This window comes from Tetrao urogallus, assembly GCF_951394365.1.
Source record: "Tetrao urogallus genome assembly, chromosome: 6".
NCBI lineage: Eukaryota > Metazoa > Chordata > Aves > Galliformes > Phasianidae > Tetrao > Tetrao urogallus.
In genome coordinates, this window is record NC_136819.1 from 7158195 (window position 1) to 7177728 (window position 19534).

General features: G+C 56.3%; 2 protein-coding genes across 2 annotated transcripts in view; both read right to left on the reverse strand.

Annotated features, from left to right (window-relative positions):
- Nucleotides 1-3: 3 nt before the first annotated feature.
- On the reverse strand, nucleotides 4-2991 carry LOC306947686 (beta-adrenergic receptor kinase 1-like; the record flags this gene model as incomplete). The annotated part of the gene is made up of 12 exons (XM_079537068.1): nucleotides 4-81; nucleotides 326-456; nucleotides 554-632; nucleotides 717-816; nucleotides 1054-1145; nucleotides 1294-1345; nucleotides 1590-1651; nucleotides 1828-1902; nucleotides 2001-2102; nucleotides 2294-2367; nucleotides 2634-2710; nucleotides 2879-2991. Coding segments are annotated over 12 exons (1035 nt in total), but the record flags the coding sequence as incomplete, so codon positions are not given.
- Nucleotides 2992-5024: 2033 nt separating this feature from the next.
- The window catches only part of KDM2A (lysine demethylase 2A), a gene marked incomplete at its 3' end in the record, with an annotated part of 30732 nt that continues 16222 nt past the window's right edge, over nucleotides 5025-19534 (reverse strand). The window contains exons 8-20 of the mRNA XM_079536713.1: nucleotides 18484-18637; nucleotides 16957-17072; nucleotides 16043-16169; nucleotides 14396-14811; nucleotides 9952-10035; nucleotides 9236-9502; nucleotides 8909-9040; nucleotides 8734-8823; nucleotides 7206-7918; nucleotides 6078-6241; nucleotides 5630-5788; nucleotides 5298-5513; nucleotides 5025-5206 (exon numbers count right to left, since the gene is read on the reverse strand). Of these exons, the coding sequence (XP_079392839.1) occupies nucleotides 5025-5206; nucleotides 5298-5513; nucleotides 5630-5788; nucleotides 6078-6241; nucleotides 7206-7918; nucleotides 8734-8823; nucleotides 8909-9040; nucleotides 9236-9502; nucleotides 9952-10035; nucleotides 14396-14811; nucleotides 16043-16169; nucleotides 16957-17072; nucleotides 18484-18637 (2820 nt within the window). The remainder of the gene's footprint in view (nucleotides 5207-5297; nucleotides 5514-5629; nucleotides 5789-6077; nucleotides 6242-7205; nucleotides 7919-8733; nucleotides 8824-8908; nucleotides 9041-9235; nucleotides 9503-9951; nucleotides 10036-14395; nucleotides 14812-16042; nucleotides 16170-16956; nucleotides 17073-18483; nucleotides 18638-19534) is intronic.

Genomic DNA, 19534 nt, shown 5'->3' on the forward strand with positions numbered 1-19534 from the left:
TTTCTTCTTGGAGAAGTCACAGGCCAGGCCCAGGTCTGAGATACGGACGTGTCCAAATTCATCCAGGAGGATGTTTGCTGGCTGCCGGGACATGGAGCAACCCCTGAGCCCCAGCCCGGCCCATAGGCATGGGTGGCACCTGGGCTGGGGGTGCCTGTGCATGGTGGGATGGGTGCGACATAGGATGCAGGGGCGCCTGCAGGGTCCCAGAGGTGCCCACGGTGCCTGGGGGCTTCCTGCTGGATGTGGGGTGCCCACAGGACCTGGAGGACTGTGGGGCCTCTACATGCCCACACAGAGGGTGGGTGCTCAGGGGGACGGTCACCTTAAGGTCACGGTACACCACAAAACGACTGTGCATGTGCTCCAGGCCCAGGATGATCTCTGATGCGTAGAAGCGCATCTCTGCTTCCGAGAAGACGCCATGCTGGGACAGGTGATAGTGCAGGTCCCCCCCTGCAGCAACAGGCACCAGCAGTCACCCTGGGAATGCCACAGCAAGGTCCCAGGGGGCTGCCGTGCTGAGGCTGGGGAGCAGCTAGTGGGCTCTCACCATTCATTAGGTCAAGGATGAAGCTGAGCTTGTCAGGTGTGTGGAAAGCATACGACATGCACACGATGAATGGGCAATCCTGGCCAGGGAGAAGATGTCATGTTGAGCCAGCAGTGCCTCAGCAGCCCGCGTCACCCCCTGCCCTGTGCCCTTATCCCCTCACCCCAGTGCTGACAAGGGACAACATGATGCGCTCGTTGAGGGCCAGCGTCTCACCCTGCTTCATCTTGATGCGCTTCTTGTCCAAGCACTTCATGGCATACCTGGGGGCAGAGAGTCCCTGTGGGGTTCTGCTGCTGCCTGCACCCACCACGCCTGTGCCGCAGTGCCTGTGGCCAGACAGCTCCTTCCCCCAGCCATCACAACGTATCCGCCGGGAAGGTGGAGCCATGGCGACACTTTGGCCTTCCTGCGTGCTTATCACCAAAGCAACACCGCTCATCCCCCTGCCCACAGAACCACAGTCTCACATCACAAGCAGACCTCCCTGGCCCCATTACATTTTGCCTGTGTCCGCTTTCCGGCAGCCGTAGACCTCCCCAAAGCCACCGCGGCCGATGATGCGATGCACACTGAAGTCGTTCATGGTGAGCTAAAGTGGATCAGAAAGAGGGGATCACCCCGTCGTAGCTACCTCCTGTGTGTCCTGCGGGGGTCCCATGCCCAGCCTCAGCCCCCTGGAACTCCCTTAGGACCAGGACCCATATTCCCTCCCTGTATCCCAAGGAGGAAGGTCTCACATGGATGTTCAGCTCCACGTTCTTCCACTGGCAGAACCGTGTGAACTTGTCACTGCAAGGAAGCACAGAGAGGGTGAGAGTGAGGGACCCCTGGGGAGACCTCTAAGATGCATGGTGGGGCAGAAGGGATCCAGATGTGGACAGGACCCTCACGTGAGAACAGAGACCCCAGGCCAGAGCTGGGCATGACATCAGCCCAAGTCTCAGGTGTGGAGACAGACAGCACTGGAGCTTCTCAGCAGGAGCCCTGCAGCACCCTGAGAGACAGCTCTCCCCGGGCTGTGCTCCTGTCTCACCTCTCGATGAATTTCTGGAAGATGCTCCCACGCAGGTTCTGGCAGATCTCCTCGATGTAGGGCTAGGGGTAACATGGGGGTTAGCATTACATCCCCACTACCACCCAGGTCTGCCCCCTTCCCTGCAGAAGTTAGGTGGCATTTCTCACATCTCCACTGCCACCTTCTGCCATCCGAGGCCAGCTGTCTCTGGTGACCCCAGTGCCACCATCCCCTCCATGTCATGGACAGAGCTTACCTGGAAGAGGTCTGGGGGCACCTGCCTCTTGCTCAGGCGGCTCTGCACATGCTCTGTGGCACTCTTGGAGAACGGCTGCGGGACAGAACACCACCACATCACCATGAGAAGGTGGCACGGGGACATGGTGGTGGAATCCCCTGTGGTGCGGCACAATGAGGCATGGCACTCACGTGGGAGCAGGCCAGCAGCTCCTTCATGATGTAATGGTCAAAGATGTAGTGGCTCCGAGTGGCTCGCTCCTCCTCCGAGTCCAGCTTCTCGTATTTTTTGATCTGCCAAGGGCATAGATTGCATGGTGAAGGGGCGCAGCTCCACAAAGGGCGCACAGGGGGGGGACCACATCTCGTGGGCACTTGTGGATATCAGGACCCTGGGCACTGAGGGCATCACCTCCAGGCATGTGGGGCATCATCTCCCCCAGGCACATCCCAGGACACCCCAGCCCCAGCACCCCCCATCGCACCTCTTCGTAGAACTCCATCAGGGGCTTGGCCTCCTCAGCCTGGTTGAGGGCGAAGTCCCGGAACAGCAGGTACCCTGGGGTAGAGGCAGCGCTGCGAGCGGTGTCTGCGCCACGGTGTGGCACCCAGGCCGAGGGACGCAGTCGCCACACAGCAAGGGCGCGCAGACCAAGGGCTCTGGGGCTGCCATGAGGCGGAGGTGCCGGAAACCACCAGAGCCGCGGGAAGGAAGCAAGAGGCGCTTCCTGCCCAGGACAGTTAGCGCTAGGGGAAGCAACAGGGCGGGGAAGACCGGGGAAGGACAGCACCCAGCACCTCTGCAGCCCCACAGCCCCCACTCACCGATCTTCTGCGCAAAGATCTTGTCGAACGTCACCTCACCCCGGTCCTCCAGATACTTCTGCATGACGCTGCGGATGCTGGGGGGGGCAGCCGGGGGTCAGTGTCGGCTCATTGTTCCCCTCCGTATCCCTGTGCGCCCCGACAGTATCTGGGGCGCCAGAGGGTCCGAGATAGGGGCACGGTGGGGCTGAGGGCGGCAGGGACGCTAGGGCCAGGCCCGGCGGCCCCGGCCCGACGCCACTCACCTGGGCTCTGGCAGCAGGATCCGTTTGCTGGCGCGGGCGGCGGGCGCGGCCCGGCTCTTCTCCATGGCCATCAGGTAGCTCACATCGGCCAGCACAGCCTCTAGGTCCGCCATCTTGCGCGGGGCCGAGGCCGGCACCGGCCCGACCCCAGCAGCGACCCGGAAGCGGAAGTACCCGCATCCGGAAGTGCGTTGGGCTGGGCCCGAGGCGTTCGGGAAGGGAGGGGGTGAGGGCCCGCGCGGCCCAGAGGGGGATGTGCTCCCCCCCCCCCCCCCCCCCCCCCCCCCCCAGCCGTGGGGCAGAGCTCAGACGCTGCGTTTTGTGTTTTCGTTTACCTCAACTTTTTTAATTCCAAAAATCCACCCCTGAGGAACAGAACAGTTGTGGGAGGCCCTCCCAGCCCCTCTCGCCTATCACCGCAGTAATGCCGTAGGAGCAAAGATCTCCAAAACCACCTCTGGGGGAACAACAGTGAAATAACAAACGAAAACAACCGAACAAAAAGAAACAAGCAGCCCCGCCGTGCGCCCCCCCCAAGCCCCAACGCAGAGAGCGCACGCTATGGTTTGCTTTAACCCTTAATGCTTACATTTAATTTTAAAGCACAAACATCAGAGATGGACTCTAAATTGCCAACAAAAAATATATATTTACAATATTTCTCCGAGGGGGAGAAGGGAGGGGAGGTCGAAACAGAACAAAAACACAACCAAACCCTTAAACAATAGGAACTGTTCTTGCGGGAGGTGGCCGGGAGCAGTCCGGGGTGCTTTAAAATCACTGAGTGATTTCACATATAGAACTCTCTCTTCGCTTACTGGTAGATCGCCTGTCCCTGCGGGGCTGTGGGGGAGAGGGGGGCGGGGAGGGGGAAAGGAGGGAGGTCCCACACCGCTCCCCGTGCCTCTGTCCTTCTGGTGGCGAAACTCAAAAAAACAAACGAACCCCAAGGAAAAAAGAAAAACGCTGATTCTTCCGCTGCCTTACACAGCGACCACCACCAGGGACAGAGGTGGGGGGCTCTGCTCCCCCCCACTAACAGCACCCCCGCAGCCTCCTCTCCTCCCTTATTGCTTCTGGGGCCCCAGGGGCACACGGGGCTGCGCTGTGCCATGCACTGGGGAGAGGAGCAGCAGCCGGGCACGGGCAGGGAGGGAAGGAAACAAAAGAGTGACCCAAAAGATACCAACTTTTTTTTTTTTTTTTTTTTTTTCCTTCTTTTTTCCTCACATCTTGATTTTTTTTTTTTCCGATTTTTTTTTTTAATTTTTTTTTGCTTTTTTTTTTTTTTTTTTTTCTTAAAGTGCAAAAAGCTCTCTGCTGCCCTAGAGAGAGGTTCTTTGGACCAACCGCTCATTGCAAAGGAAAAAACGGCAGCTAAAATGGGGCGGGGGGAGAGGAGAGGACAAGGCAGCAGGACAGTCCTGCCACACAAATCTCAGCACTCGGCAGTGCTGGGCCTTGGCAGGCAGCTGGGGAGGGAGAAGCAGCAGTTCCTGCTCCCCCTGCACTCACTCACCCTTGGCTGATTATTCGAGTCCTCCCTGAGCTCTGGGGGCTGCTCCCCTAGCCTAGCCTTGCACAGGGCTCTGAGGAAGCCCCAGGGTAGAAGCTCCATCCCCAACCTTGCCACCACGCCCAGGCTGTAGGGCTCCTGCCCTCACCCTCACCGCAGGGGAAGAATGGGATCCGAGGGCCAGGTGAGGGGGCTTAGAGCAGGGCTCAAGCTGGTGGTGGCACCGAGAGAGAGGGTCCGTCCCAGCTCTGCTCCCTCCTCCTTGGAGAGGCCTCAAGCTTTGTGCTAATGGGGAAGTGACAAGTGTTTCAAGGCAAGGAGCTGGGGAAAAGCGGGGGGAAGAGGGTGCGCCCCATTTCTCCACCCAGGGATGTCTGCGACAACCTCCGCCTTGGGAGCTCCCTGCTGCGGGCACGGTCCTCCTCTCGTACTGGCCAGCCGGGGGAATGCCCACATCGGCACAAGTCCCAGCGGTAGGAGGAGAAAAGACAGCTGAGCAAGGCCAGTACCGGCCCTGCCCACGAGGAGGCAGGGGCATGACATGGAGGGCAAGGTGGGAAGGCGGAGGAGTGGCTCTCTGAGAGGGGTGGGCTTTTTTTCCTTCTCCTCAGCCTGCCCGGGGGAGGGTCTCTAGCTGATCTTTTGGATCAGCTTCTCATCGGACAGGCAATACAGGCTGTTGATGGACAGATCTGAGATGAAGTGCTCACAGGCTTTGCGAGTGATCTGCTTGCAACCTCGCAGGTCAATGAGAGTGACGTTGGAGATGCGGCGCAGGTACAGCAAGGCCTGGTCTGTCAGCTTATTGCAGCCTGCAGGGACAGGAGAGAAAGGTTGAGCTGCAGCGCCAGCACCGAGCAGAGGAGCAAATCGCTACGTGCCAGTAAGGCCAGCAGCACCCACCTGCCATGTTGAGCTCAGTGAGGGAGTTGCGTGTGGAAGAGCCCACAGCCGTGAGGAGGTTGGCAGACTGGTCTGTAAGGTGGTTGCAGTGGCTGAGGTCAAGGCGGGAGAGCAGGGGCATGTGGCGGATGATCAGCCGCAGCGTGGCGTCAGTGATGTCCAGGCCAGCAAGCCGGAAATCAATCATGTTGCGCAGTTTGCTGCGATTGTCCTGACCTGCAGAGGAAGGGGAAAAGCAGAGATCAGACACACGGCGCTGCACCGTGCAGATCCAGTGACACCTCCTGCCCTGTGCCTGGCTCAGTCATCTTGGCCACGTGGCAGCGGCTTACTGGGTTTATCTGTTGGAGGGGTGAGCAAGTCCCGGATCTGAGGGTCCTTGATTCCTACTGCCCACCGAAGATCAAGGGTCCTGAGAAGGGGGCAGCTGGAGGTACTGAGAGCGCAGACTGCAGACCAGGAACAGCCTGCTAAGATGAGGTCTTTCAGGCCTGCCAGGAAAAAAAGAGAGATGTAAGATGCCAGCTGGGCTTGGCCAGCTCTGAGGCATCTCAGGTCTCAGGTGCAGGAGGAAACAGCTTCTCTCCCTGCCTGAGGTGGGACATAGAGCAAGGCTCCACGCTGAGAAGAGCTGCAGGAAACCATGACGGCAGCTCCCCAAGCAAAGGGACACAGGCATTCAGGAGCCTTACTGCAGGCAGGTACCCCTCTTGCTATGCTTCAGCCACTGGGGAGCTGTGGAGCAGGCTGGCAGCAGACCAGTGCCCAGCCCACACTCACCTGGCAGTCTGTTGACAAGCCACGTGAGCTGCTTTTTGGAGATGTTGGTCCAGCTGAGGTCAAGGCTGACAGGCTGTCTTTTGATGATACCACTCAGTGCCTGGGGGGTGATGGACTTGCACCTGCTCAAATCTATCTTTGTCCACAGTCTCTTGTCACAGCACCTGGGGGACGAGGACAAGGGTGAAAGCTGAGCACTGAGGGTGTCAGGGACAAGAGGCAGTCATTCTGGGAGGACCCCAGCCCTGGCATAGCTCCAGCCATAGAACAAAGCCACTCCTTCAAGTTGGTTGGGCCTTCCCAGACATGCGAGGATGCTGAAGGTGCCTGGCCACCTAGGATACCCAGAACAGCTCCAGCAGAATTTTGCTGCCATGTAACAGAACTGCACGGCAACTGCCAGCCTGCTTGCTCCCCAGATACGGCAAAGATTTTCAGTATCCCTGCTTCCAGGGGGCAAAATGCTCCACCTAGTCCCATCCCAAAGCCATAGCAGTGCTCTCTGCATCACCAGGAGCTGTTATGGAGCCTGAAGGTGGAGTGAATCCCTCCTCTGTCACAAGAGCCGGGGACCTGATGCTGCCCTACTCCCAGAGCAGCCATGCCACGTCCCCTACAGCCTGCCAAGCCCAATGCCTGCTGATCAAAGCGTGCCAGCCCTTCCCTGCCGTGCCATTCCCACTTCTTGGCATCAAGAAACCCAGTTCCCCATCCTTGTCTGTTCCCAGCTCTCCATCCACAGCTGTCCTGCTGCCAGCATTGTCTTCAGCCAGCGCCCCTTAAGGCATTCCCAGGCAGCAAACCCATCCTCACTCAACTCGTGCTGTGGGGCCAGGAAGGGCAAGGGCTGCACAGGGCACCGGGTGAGGAAAGAGCACCAGCACCTCACAGGAACACGGTGTGGGACTTGAGTTACACCGTGTGACCATCTCCCACCGAGGGGACAGTCAAGCGCAGACAGAAGAGGCAGTGGGATGATGCTGCCTGAAAAATGCCAGCGTTGGGGAGAGGAGGAAGGCACGGATAGGTGAATGATCCTTTGCCCCTTCCCCTCTTAGCTGCCCATCAGGCCCCAGGCTCTGCGGAGTTACAAGTGGTCCTGGCAGCGCTGCCTGTTCCCATACTCACCACTTGTACCAGGTCTTGCACACCCGCATGCACTCGCAGAGCTCCCTGCGGGTGAGGTAGCGGAAGACAGACATCCACACCTCGCGCTGCATCCAGCTCTCCTCACCCTCCTGCACCCGGCCCCCTCTGCCGTTGAGGCGGGCAGCCCCTCCCTCCTCCATGTTCTCATCATCTTCATCCTCCTCCTCCTCGTCCTCCTCAGCAGCCGCCTCGTCCTCCCCCCCACCCCGGGGGTACATCCGGGCAGGTGTGTGGCGCATCACCACACGGGGAGAGTGCTGCAAGTTGGCAGAGGAGGCGGTGATGGCTTGCAGCTTGGGGACAATGGAAGTGCCATGAACATCTTTGGTGGGGCGCTGGAGCGTCACGGTGAGGTAGGAGCCATGCAGCTTAGCCTTCTCCACTTCTGACAGCTCCTTCTTGCCACTGGGGTTGTTCTCCTTCTCCCGCACAATGGTTCGCTCAGTGGCCTGGAGCCGCAGAAGCTGGCGCCGCTTGAACCGCTCGTCCCTGCTGGCGCTGTGGTGCTCGCTGGGACCAGCGCCTGGGGACGAGCGCGTTACCACACCTCGCGGTGACACCGGGTCGTGGATCAGCTGTAGCATGGGGGTGGGCGAGTTGGGTGGCGGGGTCAGGGGCTCCTCACAGCTCCGCAGGGGCCGCAGCACCTTGGCTTGTGCCATGTCATCATCGCTCTCTTCTACCTTGCGCTTCTGCAGAGAGGCAGGATGGCAGGTTAGCAGGGGTGGGGGAACGCGCTCCTCTTATCCCTCACAGTTGTCATGCACCATACCCACAGCAAAAAAATTGGCATTTCCTTCTCCTCTTGCAGAAACAGTGTCCCCTGAGGCTGGGGCTGGTGTCCACTCTGTGCACAAAGGCCCCCTGCCTCTCACAACTCCCAGGATCACAGCTCAGCACAAGGCACCGAGGGGGCAAAAGGGTGCTCATTCTGGCTGCTTGCAGTGCTGGGGGACCCAAGAGCCAGCCATACGTGCACCCCAAGCATGCACATCACCCAGGAGGAAGTGAGGATGCTGCCGGACGCTGTCTGGGGCCCAGCTTGCCTTGGCTGCCCTGCTTCCATCCACAGTAGTGGGCACAATCCTACAGGCAGCGTTGTAGTGGTAGGGCAGCATACTGGGTAGTGTCAGCAGCCGCCAGCGGGCTGAACACTGCCATGTGCGCTCTGCTCGCTGCCTGCCAGAAGGACCTGGTAGCGCTCGCCGTTTCTGCAGGGGCCTGGCTCTGGCATGCCAGTGGGCTCCCTAGGAGCCAGAGACAGAGCAGGGGATGTCAGCTGTCAGCCCTGAGGTCAGGCTGCAGCAGTGTCTGCTGGCTCCTTCACCCCAGCATTGCACCCTGGTCGCCACCTGCTGGGGTCCCCCAGTCTCCAGCCCACCCCACAACCCTGCCCATGCACTTCCAGAGTCACTTCCATGCCCTGGCTGGCCCAAATCCTGCTTTACTCAAAGCAGGACACACAGGACAAATGCCCTCCCCTGCCTCAGCATGGCTTGCGTCCTACCTGGCCTTTCTCTGTGTCGTCACCCTGGTAGCATTTGGGACATTCCCAGCAGTTGGGGAGCTCGTCATTGAGCAGCCCTTCCCCATCCATCTGCAAAGAGCAAAGGGCAGTCAGCAGCACCCTTCCCCACAGTCCAGCCCTGCTGGCCCTAGTTCTCACTAGTACTGCTGCTCACCTGCAGGCAGCCAGGGTGAACAATCTCATTGCAGATGCAGCACTCCATGAGCTTCTTCTCAAAGTCCTGCGAGTCCTCATTCTGATCCACCTCCCCGCAAAGCGCACATGTGACTGAGTGAGGCAGCCTGGGCTACAAAGGAAAGTAGGGGTGAAACCAGGGCAGAGCGGGACAGCTTTTCCATCTCCTCCTCCTCCCTCCGCCACCCAAACAATGGGAAAGACTCCAAACCCTCCTGCAGAAACCAATCTTGAGCATGGTCAGCCACACAGAACTGTTGCCGGGCTGCAGCAGTCTTTGGTGAATGGGATTGTACCACAAACTCACCGCTAAGCACTGCCGGAGGACGCAGGACTGCTTCATACGACCAGGTCCACCAAACTTCTTCATGTCCCTGCAGTAGTGGCACATGCCACACTCGCCCTGCATGCAGGCCTTGCATTTCCGGCAGCGCACGCGCCTCCGCCGGGCACCTGACACGATGGGGGACATTGTGGGCCTGATGGGTGTTGGGCGAGGGGTTGGCTTCATCGTGTGAGGCTTGGTAATGGGTATGGTGGGCAGGCGCACTCTCAGCCGGGCCTGCAGCTTTAGCTGGGGATAGAAGAGGGAAGGAGTTGAGGTGGGTGGGTGGCAGTACCCCCCATGGGACAGCAGACATCTCCCCCACTGCATCCTTCTGGGAACAGCCGCGATGCTGCATGTGCTAAGAAAGCCAGCAGGAGAACAGAGCTGTGGATGCACCAAGCACCCGAATGCCACACCTGCAGCATGTAAATACCTCCTAGCTTTTCTACCCCAGAAGAGCGGCCCGTGCCCTTGACCAATACAAGTATCCTGTGGAGTCACAGCAGATCCCCCCAGACAAGGCATACACCAGCACACTGGGGGCTGCCCACAGAGCCCTGTGCTGTGCCCCTGCAGCACTCCCTGGTCAGTATGGAGGTAGTGCTGCCAAGCCCCAGAAGCAGGCGGAAAACTGGACAAACCACACACCATTCCCCCCAGGAACAGCCACCCACAGTCCTCTTTGCAGCTCCTACCTTGTCTCTTTTGGGCCACTGGACAATGGGGATGCCTGTAAGTGCCAGTTTGGGGTCACTGTTTGCGTATTCTTCTAGCAGCAGCTGATGGAAAGGGAGAGGAAGAGAAGCACAAAAGACAAAAAAGACAAGTGTGAGGAGAGCAGAATGATGCCCCTGCCAGCCAGGTGGGCTCTGAACAGACATCAGGGCCAGTGTGCCTCAGGAAGGACTAGCAAGGATCTCAAGGAACTCTCCCCCTGCCCACGAGCAGCGAGCCCTCCCCATGTTCCAGACAAGCTCCATTGAGCTGACTGCACGAGCACTTTCATCGACTGCGTTTCAGCCCCAAGGCCCTGCACAGGGGCAGGGAGAGAGCAGCAAGCTCCAGAGATGCTGTGGGATTTGCAGGGGTGTGGACGCATACAGGCCCACCCCCACCCCACAGCCTCGGGACATGGCACCCCTGTGCCCCGCTGTGAGTTATCCCCCAAGCACCCTGCGTTATCCGAAGAGGTTAAGCCTCCTGCCTACCAGACACGCCTGCTGCAAAGGTGCTTTATTTACGTGGTGTTGCCATGGCCACGCCAGAAGGAGCCTCTAGCCAGCATCCCCGCGGCCAGGCAGGGATAGCGACCCCATCCCTATCCCTAGGGACTGGCTCCAACACCGCAACCCCGCACTGATTCAGACAGGAAGCCACTACCTCGCCGGCGCACTGCCTGCAGCCCTTCCGCCTCCCAGCCCACCGTCCCTGGACACGGGCCGAAAGAGAAGGTCAGGGACCAAGGGTGCATGCACGCACACGTGGGTACGCGCAGGAAGCTGCGGCTGGGGGTGGCGGTGGGTCCAACCCAGGTGCCTCAAGGGTGCAGCGAGGACGGGACCCCTGGCTGCACGTCCCAAGGACAGGAAGCGGAGAGGCGAGCCCGAGCGCCTGCTGAAGGAAAGCAGGGACCCCCAGCTTCCGGAGCCCCCGGTCCCCCCACAGTCCCCGAGCATCCCTGTGTCCCCTCCCTGTCCCGCATGCACCGCCAATCGCCTGACCTTGCGCTTCTTGAGCGGCTGCTACTCCGAGGCGAAGTTTGACGAGCCCTCTTTGTTTCGGTGCCCACACGGCAAGGGCTGCCCCCCCTTCCCTTTTTGCCTGGGCTGGCTCAGCTTATGCGGCCCCGCGCCGGATCCACAGCTCTCAGGGACATGGCCAGAAGCGCGCCCGCGCCCCCCGCCCCGAGCGTCCCCGGCTCCTCCCCGGCTCCATCCAGCAGCCACGCCGGCAGCCGCGTGCTCCTCTCGAGCCCTTGGGCAGTAGCGGCAGTTTCCTGAGCCTGAAACAATGCTGCTGCGTCACCCACATGCGGTTCCCAGCAATGCTTTGCAACGGGAAGATGGCAGAAGAGAAAAAGAGAGCGAGCGAGCAGAGGGCAGAGCCATTCTGCTGCAGAGCCGGGAGGGGCGGCACGGCGGTTACGCTGCGCCAATTGGTGCAGAGGGGCCCGGCGACGTGGCCCACCGCCCGCCCGCCGCCGCACCGCAAACGGAGGAACGCGGCCATGTCCCCAGGTCAAGGGAGAGCCACCCCAAAGCTTCCTTTTGCCTCCTGCACAGCAGATTCCGGGTTCTTGCTGGACGTGAGTAGGGAGAAAGGGCTCCAATCAAGGTGAGGGGAGGAGTGCCCCAGAATGCGGGGAATGCACCCGTGCCCTCCCAGCTTGGAGGCACGAACATATCACCGTCAAGTTTAGGAGCAGCTCTGGCCCCAAAGGCACCAGTGACCTCAGCACTAGAGGAGGACAGACCTGCAGCAAGGTCACCCCAGTTCTCCAAGACCATCGTGCCCCCTCCGTTAACATGGAGGGGCACTTAAAGTCCCCAAAAGCAGCAGTAGGGGAAAGCAGCCGCTCCCGTGCCTGACGTGTGGCTTCCTGCAGGCAGCTGCAGCTTTTATCTGCCCTGCCCAGCTCTGTTGTCTGACTCAGTGCTAGGACTACCACCACCTCCATCACCACCTCCACCACCAGCCCAGACCCTCTAGGGTCAGCTGCAGTGCAGTGGAGACACTCAGACCAGTAGCACAGCTTGGGGGCTTTTCCAGCACTTCACCTATGCTAAGCCTGTTGGACCATACATGGAGGTCACCTCTGCTCAGCAAGGGCAGCAAAGGGGTCCTCAGCTCAGCCTACTGTGTGAGAAGCATCAGATGCGCTGTGAAAGCTGTAATACCAGCACAGGGAGCCTCACAGCCTGACCTTCACTGTCCAGCTCTGGTGGGAGCAGCCCATTCCTCACCCCTGCACCAGACTACCCATGGAGTGTCCTGAGATCACTGACTCCTCTAAGGGGACGATCACTCCTCTAAGGGCTTCAGCAGGATGCCACAATTGCCGCTTCTCTTCAACATGAGCACCTAGAGAAACCAACTGCCTTGGGAACATAGATTCCACCTGGCAGATCTCCAGAGACAGGGATGGGTAACGTTCCGGGCAGATGTAACCCACGGAATAAACAGAGCAGGCAGGGGAGAGTACAATGCTGGCAGAAGAGCAAGGTGATGGCTCTGACGTGGGCAGACCTTGCACCAGGTACATGCCTGGTGCTCCAGCAGCTCCAGGCAGAGCCCAAACGCAACAACTAGTTTGTGACTGTTCCTCTACTGGTTTAGAGGAATGGGGATCCAAAGTGATGGGCAGAAGCAGTCCACAGGTGATAGGACCTCTCACACGCCCATCTTTGCCAGTGATCCTTCAGTGACTCACCAGACCATGCACAGTGATACACCTGGAGGTGCTCAAGGCCAGGCTAGACAGGCCACGGACAGCCTGATCAGATTGGTGGCAGGCAAACAGCCCACAGCAGGGGGTGAGGCTGGTGGGGCTTTTATGTACCTTCCAACCCGACCGTTCTACAGTATCACCGAATTCATGGACTTTTTTCAGCAAGACAGCAGTGCCAGATGTGTCAACCTCACTTCTCATGCTAGCAGTCTCTTGGATTCCTACAGCCCTCTCATTTAAGCTACAGCAGAGCAAATAGCAGCGATGCAGTGTTGCCAGGAACTGTCCAAAGGATGCAGGCAAAGCTAAGAGGTCAAGGTGGAGACAGAGGCAGCTCTTCCTGCTCAGTGTTGGTGCAGCCCTTTCAGGAATGGCTTTGCAGAGTCTCAGCGGACAGACAGCACCTCTTAGCACAGAGCAGGAAGCAGGTCTTTGTCACATCCAAAGTGCCAGGTGCCACCATGTGACAACTCTGGGCTCAACTCATGACAGGATGCAAAAACGCATTTTTTCCATACGACCCAGCACACGGGCACCCTGAAACTCACCATCACCACACAAGAGACAGTGTGGAAAGGCAGTTTGCCAGGTCTGTGCCTAGGGACACAGGTTATTAGAGTACAGCTGGAAGTGTGTTGCGGCATTCCATCTGGTCAGGACCACCAAGAATCCCAAGGGAGAAACCTGCTCACAGCTGATGTTTCTCTCGAGCACTGTACAGTCCAGGCAGGGCCATGGTGGCTCAGACACGCAAGCTGCAAACTTGAAAAACCCAGGAGAAAGAAGACCTGCAGCCCCTAATAGGGAGGCCTGACAGGCTCCTGTGGCCAAGTGTCTCTGACATCTACAAGCCATGGGGTCAGTTAGGACCACAGGCTGCACGCAGCTGCCCCCAGCACAGAACAGATCACCAAATGCCCCACAAAGTCTGGAGACTGCCCCTGGAAAAGGAACAGCAAGGAGCAGGTGCTCCTATGGCTGCATTTGGCTGTCAGCTTTGGTACAGGCAGCTGAGCAGGTCACTGCCAGTAAGAAGGAGCAGGAAGTAACTGCGGATTAAGGAACTAAGATGGACTTTGCACAGAATACAGGCTGAAATTCTCACTTCAACACTGAAAAGGCTAAAATACCAAGGAGGTGGACTCCACAACCTCTCTGATTCACCTCCAATTTTGAATATTCTATGATTTTATGATGCACAGAGGCAGCAAAACAGATCAGATATAGCGCAGGGTGTAAAGCTGGACAAAGACTCCCACATAAACCAGGATCAACATCTTGTGTGAACAACCCAAAGAAACACAGACAATTCCACCCAAGACAGGGCGCTCCAACTATCACAGCATCCAGCAGCCCAAGGAGGCCAGAGCCAGAACAGGACAAACCACACTGCAAATGAGCTCTGGCACCTGTAAGGGACCCACACAGCACCCAGCCAAAATCCAAGTCAAGGCTGTCCTGAAGCATCAGCTGGTGCAACATTACCCAGCACAACTTTAGCCTTACATAATGGAAAGAAGAAACCTGCAGACGCAACACCCCATGACTGGTTTAAGACCATGAATGCACACAGATTCCTCATTTGGGGGTGGGAGAGGAGGGGAGGGTGTGGAGTTTTCATCTCTGATACACCAGCAAACGAAACTCATCCAGGGAGCAGCGTCACAAGTGGTGCTCCCAAGCCTACGTACCTTGACATCGGCGATGAGAGCGTCCTCGTCCTCGATGCCGGTGGGAACGCACTTCTTGTGCAGAGGGAGTGACTCTAGCTTGTCTACCAGGCAGCGCAGCCCCTCCAGCTCAAATTGTGTCAGGTGCACCCTCCTGCTCTTGCGTGGACTGCCGCCATGTAGCTCCCAGGCCTGGCCATTCTGGGAGCCCCGGCTAGAGTCAGAGGAGTCTACAGATGGGCTCTTCTTCAGAGCCGGCAGGCTGCTCCGGCAGCTCCTGCCCAGTTCGTCATAGTCCACGTTGGCACCATTGGCTACAGGGCTGGTAAGAACAGACCGTCTCGTGATCGGTCTCCTTGGTTCCTTTCCTGCTGCATCCTCCTCTTCCTCCTCCTCTTCCTCCATGTTTACCGAGTCTGAGGAGCTCAGCTCCATATCTGCCATGAAAGAGAAAGCATGAGACAAGATCCCAGTGGCCAACTGGTCGCAGGAAACATTCGGTCTTCAAAGGAACCCTCTCAGGATTTACCCAGATTTAATTAGCTATTTCTTAAAATCTTGTTCAGGAGTTCTGTAAATGAATTCCAAGCTTTGGGGGATCTACACAGGTCCTTACCTGTTATGAAAATAACTGAAAAGTAATTGTTTTTAACAAGCTTAAGATGGACGTTCATAATTCCTGTATCTTTAGTATGGTGAGAGAGATCACCAGTGAAGCACGTTACTGGCACAACAGATATACATGGGGCAAGATCACAAAAAGGATGGTGCACATGGCTGCTAGAGAGGAATAGCAAAACCCCTTCCTACTCCCAGTCACTCTGTGGATGGCCAGGCACGGGATGTGGGAAGCCTCCTCCAGCAGATGATAGCAAAGCTGAGGTCCAGGTTTATTTTGAGAGGGCTTGGCATCTCCTGCCATCTGGTCTTGGGTGGGACCTGTCCTCCTGATGGGAGGCAGGAGATGTGGGCTTTCCAGATGACCACAAGGTCTCTGAGCCTGACTGTGCATAACAAAGCACCCTCCTCTGACCCTAAAAATAGCTGGGAGCAATTCTCCAATGTCCCCAGATGGCTTTGGCCATCAGAAAAGCACCCAGTCATGGGCATTTAGATCCCCTCTGAGGAGTGAGGACAGATTTTTTCAGGGCCCTCAGGCTCAGGCTATCCATCTCTCTCCCAGTCTCAAGAAGGGTATATCCATAACAAATAACCTCTTAAACTGCTGCAGAGGCTTTAACGAGGCCAATCATCTCTTTTGTGAGACCCTCTTGAAGATCATCTGACAAAGCTCCTCAAACTCTGCATGCAGGATGGCCCTGATCAGCAAGAAAGCATCACAGCCCCACAGCAAGGCGCCATGATGCAGCAAGGCAGCATTCCTCCCCTCTTCTGTTACACGCTTTGCATGTATGAGCAAGGCCAGGAGCCGGTCTGCTGGTTTTGCAGCTGCAAGGAGCCTGGCCTGACACAAGAGCAGAGGAGGAAGTAGTCTACCCTCTGACTGCTCAGTGCAGCAGACAGGGAAATGAGAGGAAACACACAGAGAAACCACTCTGTAAATGGAGGAAGTGAGGGTCCTGAGTTCTATCCCGCACAGCCCTCCCTGCCTGCCACACAGACCTGCAGCAGCATGCGAGGAGGAACAGGGGCTGGAGAGGAGCTCACCCATGCTGAGTGATTCCTTCTGGAAGTCCTTGGTGAGATGTGAGCGGCTGGTGATGCAGTAGACATAGCGCTCCAGCACGTACCAACACATCTCATAATAGAAGGGATAGCGAAACTTGTTTGGGACCTGCAGAAGAGGGAAGAGGATCAGTTCAGACTGCCTTCTGCAAGGGCTGCAGACTGCTGTGCTGCCTGTAGCGAGCCCAATCCCCTCCTGCGAGGCAGGAAATGCAGGTACATGTGTAATAGCAGCATCTGTGCCAGATGTCATTCTCCACGTGGAAGGAAAGCAAAGGCCAGGTGGAGCAGACACCAGGTACTTCTCACTTGCAAATCATTAACATTAACACTTCCTTTGTCTTTGTCAGGATTGCAGCTCTCCACTGGCTCCCCCCTCCTTAGTACAGGAGAGCAGCAGATGCCACAGCCCAGGCTTCTCTGCAGGAGCCACATCTCCACAAGAAACAAGGGAGAGCACCCACTTGTCAACAGCATTCTTGGCTTGAGTTTTCTGGGAGCCTTTTGTTTCAGCCATCTTTATCACATTAAAGCCCACGATCAACATCAAAAAAGAGCAGAATGGCTAAGGGCAAAGGCATTGTGCTTGGATACACTCCCGAAGACCTGCTGGAGCCTTCCTCCTCCCTGGCTGCTTTGCCAGGGGAGATCCCCACCACACTCTCTGCAATGCTTCCAACCCCTTGGATGCCTGACATCAGACTGGAGGTAGGATGAAGGAACACAGCAAGCCCTAACGTGCTACAGGCCATCCCTCACCCAAGCTCCTTCCTGCACATCTAGCAGGGGAGTTCCAGCAATGTCACAGGGTGAGATGCAGCTCGCCTGCCTGCACACCACTGCTCCTGTGCCCTCCCTGCCACCCTAGGAGGCTGCTTCCTCCCAGCTCTCCTCACCCGCGTGCGGTCTTCAATGCTGTAGATCCGGAGCTGCATAGGGATGTTGAAGCTGTGCAAGAAGTTGCCTCCAAAAACCAGTGTGTCCATGGGAGTGTACACAGCATGGATCCAACCTTTGGGAGAAAGAGTTTGAAGAGTTCTGCTGAGTGAATAGGGGAGGTCAAGGTCACACAACCAGTTAAATCCCTACTACGTCAATTCCTTTGAAACCGCTTACCAACTGCAGTTTTTGGAGAAGGGCTCTCAAAACTGCATAACTTCCACACTGCTCAGCTAGGCTTACTCTGATAGTTAGGCTTTAAACCATACCTAGGTCAGCTGTTAACAGATTAGCCATGACCCATCACAACAGCCAGGGCTAGCAGCAGAGGAAGGAGAGGAGTGGACCATCTGCATCCCAACTCTTTGATGAAGGCTGACACTTGCATTAGCACAGCAATGTCTAATCCTCACAAAGCATCACTACCGATTCACTCAATGCTCAGCTCATTTTACCCATCTAAGAGCTAGAGGCAGATTTATACTTACACACCTAAATTCACCTTCCCAAGGTAGTGAGCGTGCCAGTATTTACCTCCCCTCCACAACTTTTTGTCATTCCAGTCTCTGTCAGTTGCCTCCTAGTTGCATTATACTTAAAAACATCAGCAGAACCAAGAACAGTCTTTCACAGTTTATTTAACAATGGAAAAAAACCTCAAAGTAAATCAAGTCCCAGTTCCGTTGTCTCAGAGGTTAATCCAGACAAGTCCAACATTTTGTAGATCCCAGCATTCCCTTAGGGCAAAAAGTCAAGACCCCATGACTCAAGTCACTTGTACAACCCCTGCTGTCTTCTGTTCCTACTTCTGCTGTAAGCTACAGGAACATGTGCATACAACACACCTAATTTCTGCACTACTGTTAACAGGAAACAGCTTTTGCCATCTGAGACAGCCTGATGGACCTAACTTTTATGTGGCAGTTCTACTGGAAGCCTTGAAAGTGATTCCTTGCAAGAGGTCCCATCATCTTTCTCCTTACAAGAAAGTATTCCTTACTGCTAGGGCATTTTACAGACATCCCAGGTCTGAATCACAGCCCTAAAAGGCTGTTAGACAGCTCCTGCCAACAATTAACTCGGGCTGCTGTGTGACCCAACTCTGCACCCCATCTTTTTCCGCCTTTGCTGTTTTCTAGCACAGCACTGCACTGACTGCGCATGCAAGACACTGCTGATGCACTCCTGTTCGTTCTGCTTGCTTAAACAAGTCAGGCTTAGAATGACATTGTGGCGGGTTTTGGGAAAGCCTCTTTTTGTGATGAAAGACAGACAGAGCCTTTTGGACACCTGTGTTGAATCTGCGGTACCATGAAAGTCATGTTTTGAGAGCCACAAGCAAGAGAACAGAGCCACATAACATTGCCCTCTCTCTTCTACTCACGAAAGCTGAATTTTGCCTGCCCTGATTCTGCTTGTGTCTCAGGTGTTCCTTTGCCACAAACCTAGCAGAAGACAAGATGCAACTGCCCAACCTGCAGTACCTGAGGGGATGACAAATGTATAGCCCTGCTTCAGCTCGATGCGCTGGCACTCTGACACTCTATCCCCAAGAAATATGTCTCCCTGCTTCCCTGAGAGAAGCCAGTTTTCATAGAGCTCCAGGTTCTGGGGTGTAGGAGGGATCAACCAGAAGATCTGCAAGTAAAGAAAACACATAAGTCACTGTACTGTTAGCTTCTTCTAAACCTGTCCTGCTCCCTCCCCCATATATCCAAATATCTTCCTCTTCCTACCCAAAGAGGATGCAGACGTGCAGAAATCCCCAGTCAAGTGACCAAAGCAGCTGTCCCATCTGGGAGAGCAAGCCACTGAACAAGGGTCCTCATCCCCCATGCACCAAGCATCATTCCTAGACTGAGCCTGGGATGCTCTGTAAGGCATTACTTACAAAGTCAATGTGAACTGACATAAAGCCAACTAAAGACGAGAGCACTGAAACAAAGGAGATATTTACTTGTCTCTTTCTGAATGCTGACATGTTATTCAGAGCCACAGATGAACTAGAGTTTTGCATTTCTCAGCCTTTGCACAGTACAGGTGGGCCAGTAAATATCAACCCCTCTACTAGGCTCTTCAGACACTGTTAGCTTGTCTTATGAGCAATCAGTGGAGCCACAAATCAGAATTATGGGAGAGTCTGGCAGCTACAATTCCTTTGCAAGGAGAAGTAGGTTGAAAGCCCAGATTCTTCAAGAGGGACAGTTTGCTGCTGTCCCTTAACACAGCTCAAGTCAGTGGAGAAAGATGGGATAGTATAATTTCCCAGTAACTGCCCATTTAGCCAGTTTCCTCCCAGATCTGTTCTCACCCACTGCAGAAGATCCTTAATGAATTCAGCCCTAAATGATCAGTGGCTTTAACCAGAAGCTCCAGGAATATCCAGTTGCTCTCAAAGGCAAAGTTTAGCAGCTGGGGGCATCTCACTGGGCAACAGAGGTGAGGCCTTTGGCAAATTCTGCACTATATGATATTTGTTTTGCTTATATGGCATGCTGAGCTACCATCACGTTTCCCTGCTCTGACTGCAACAAT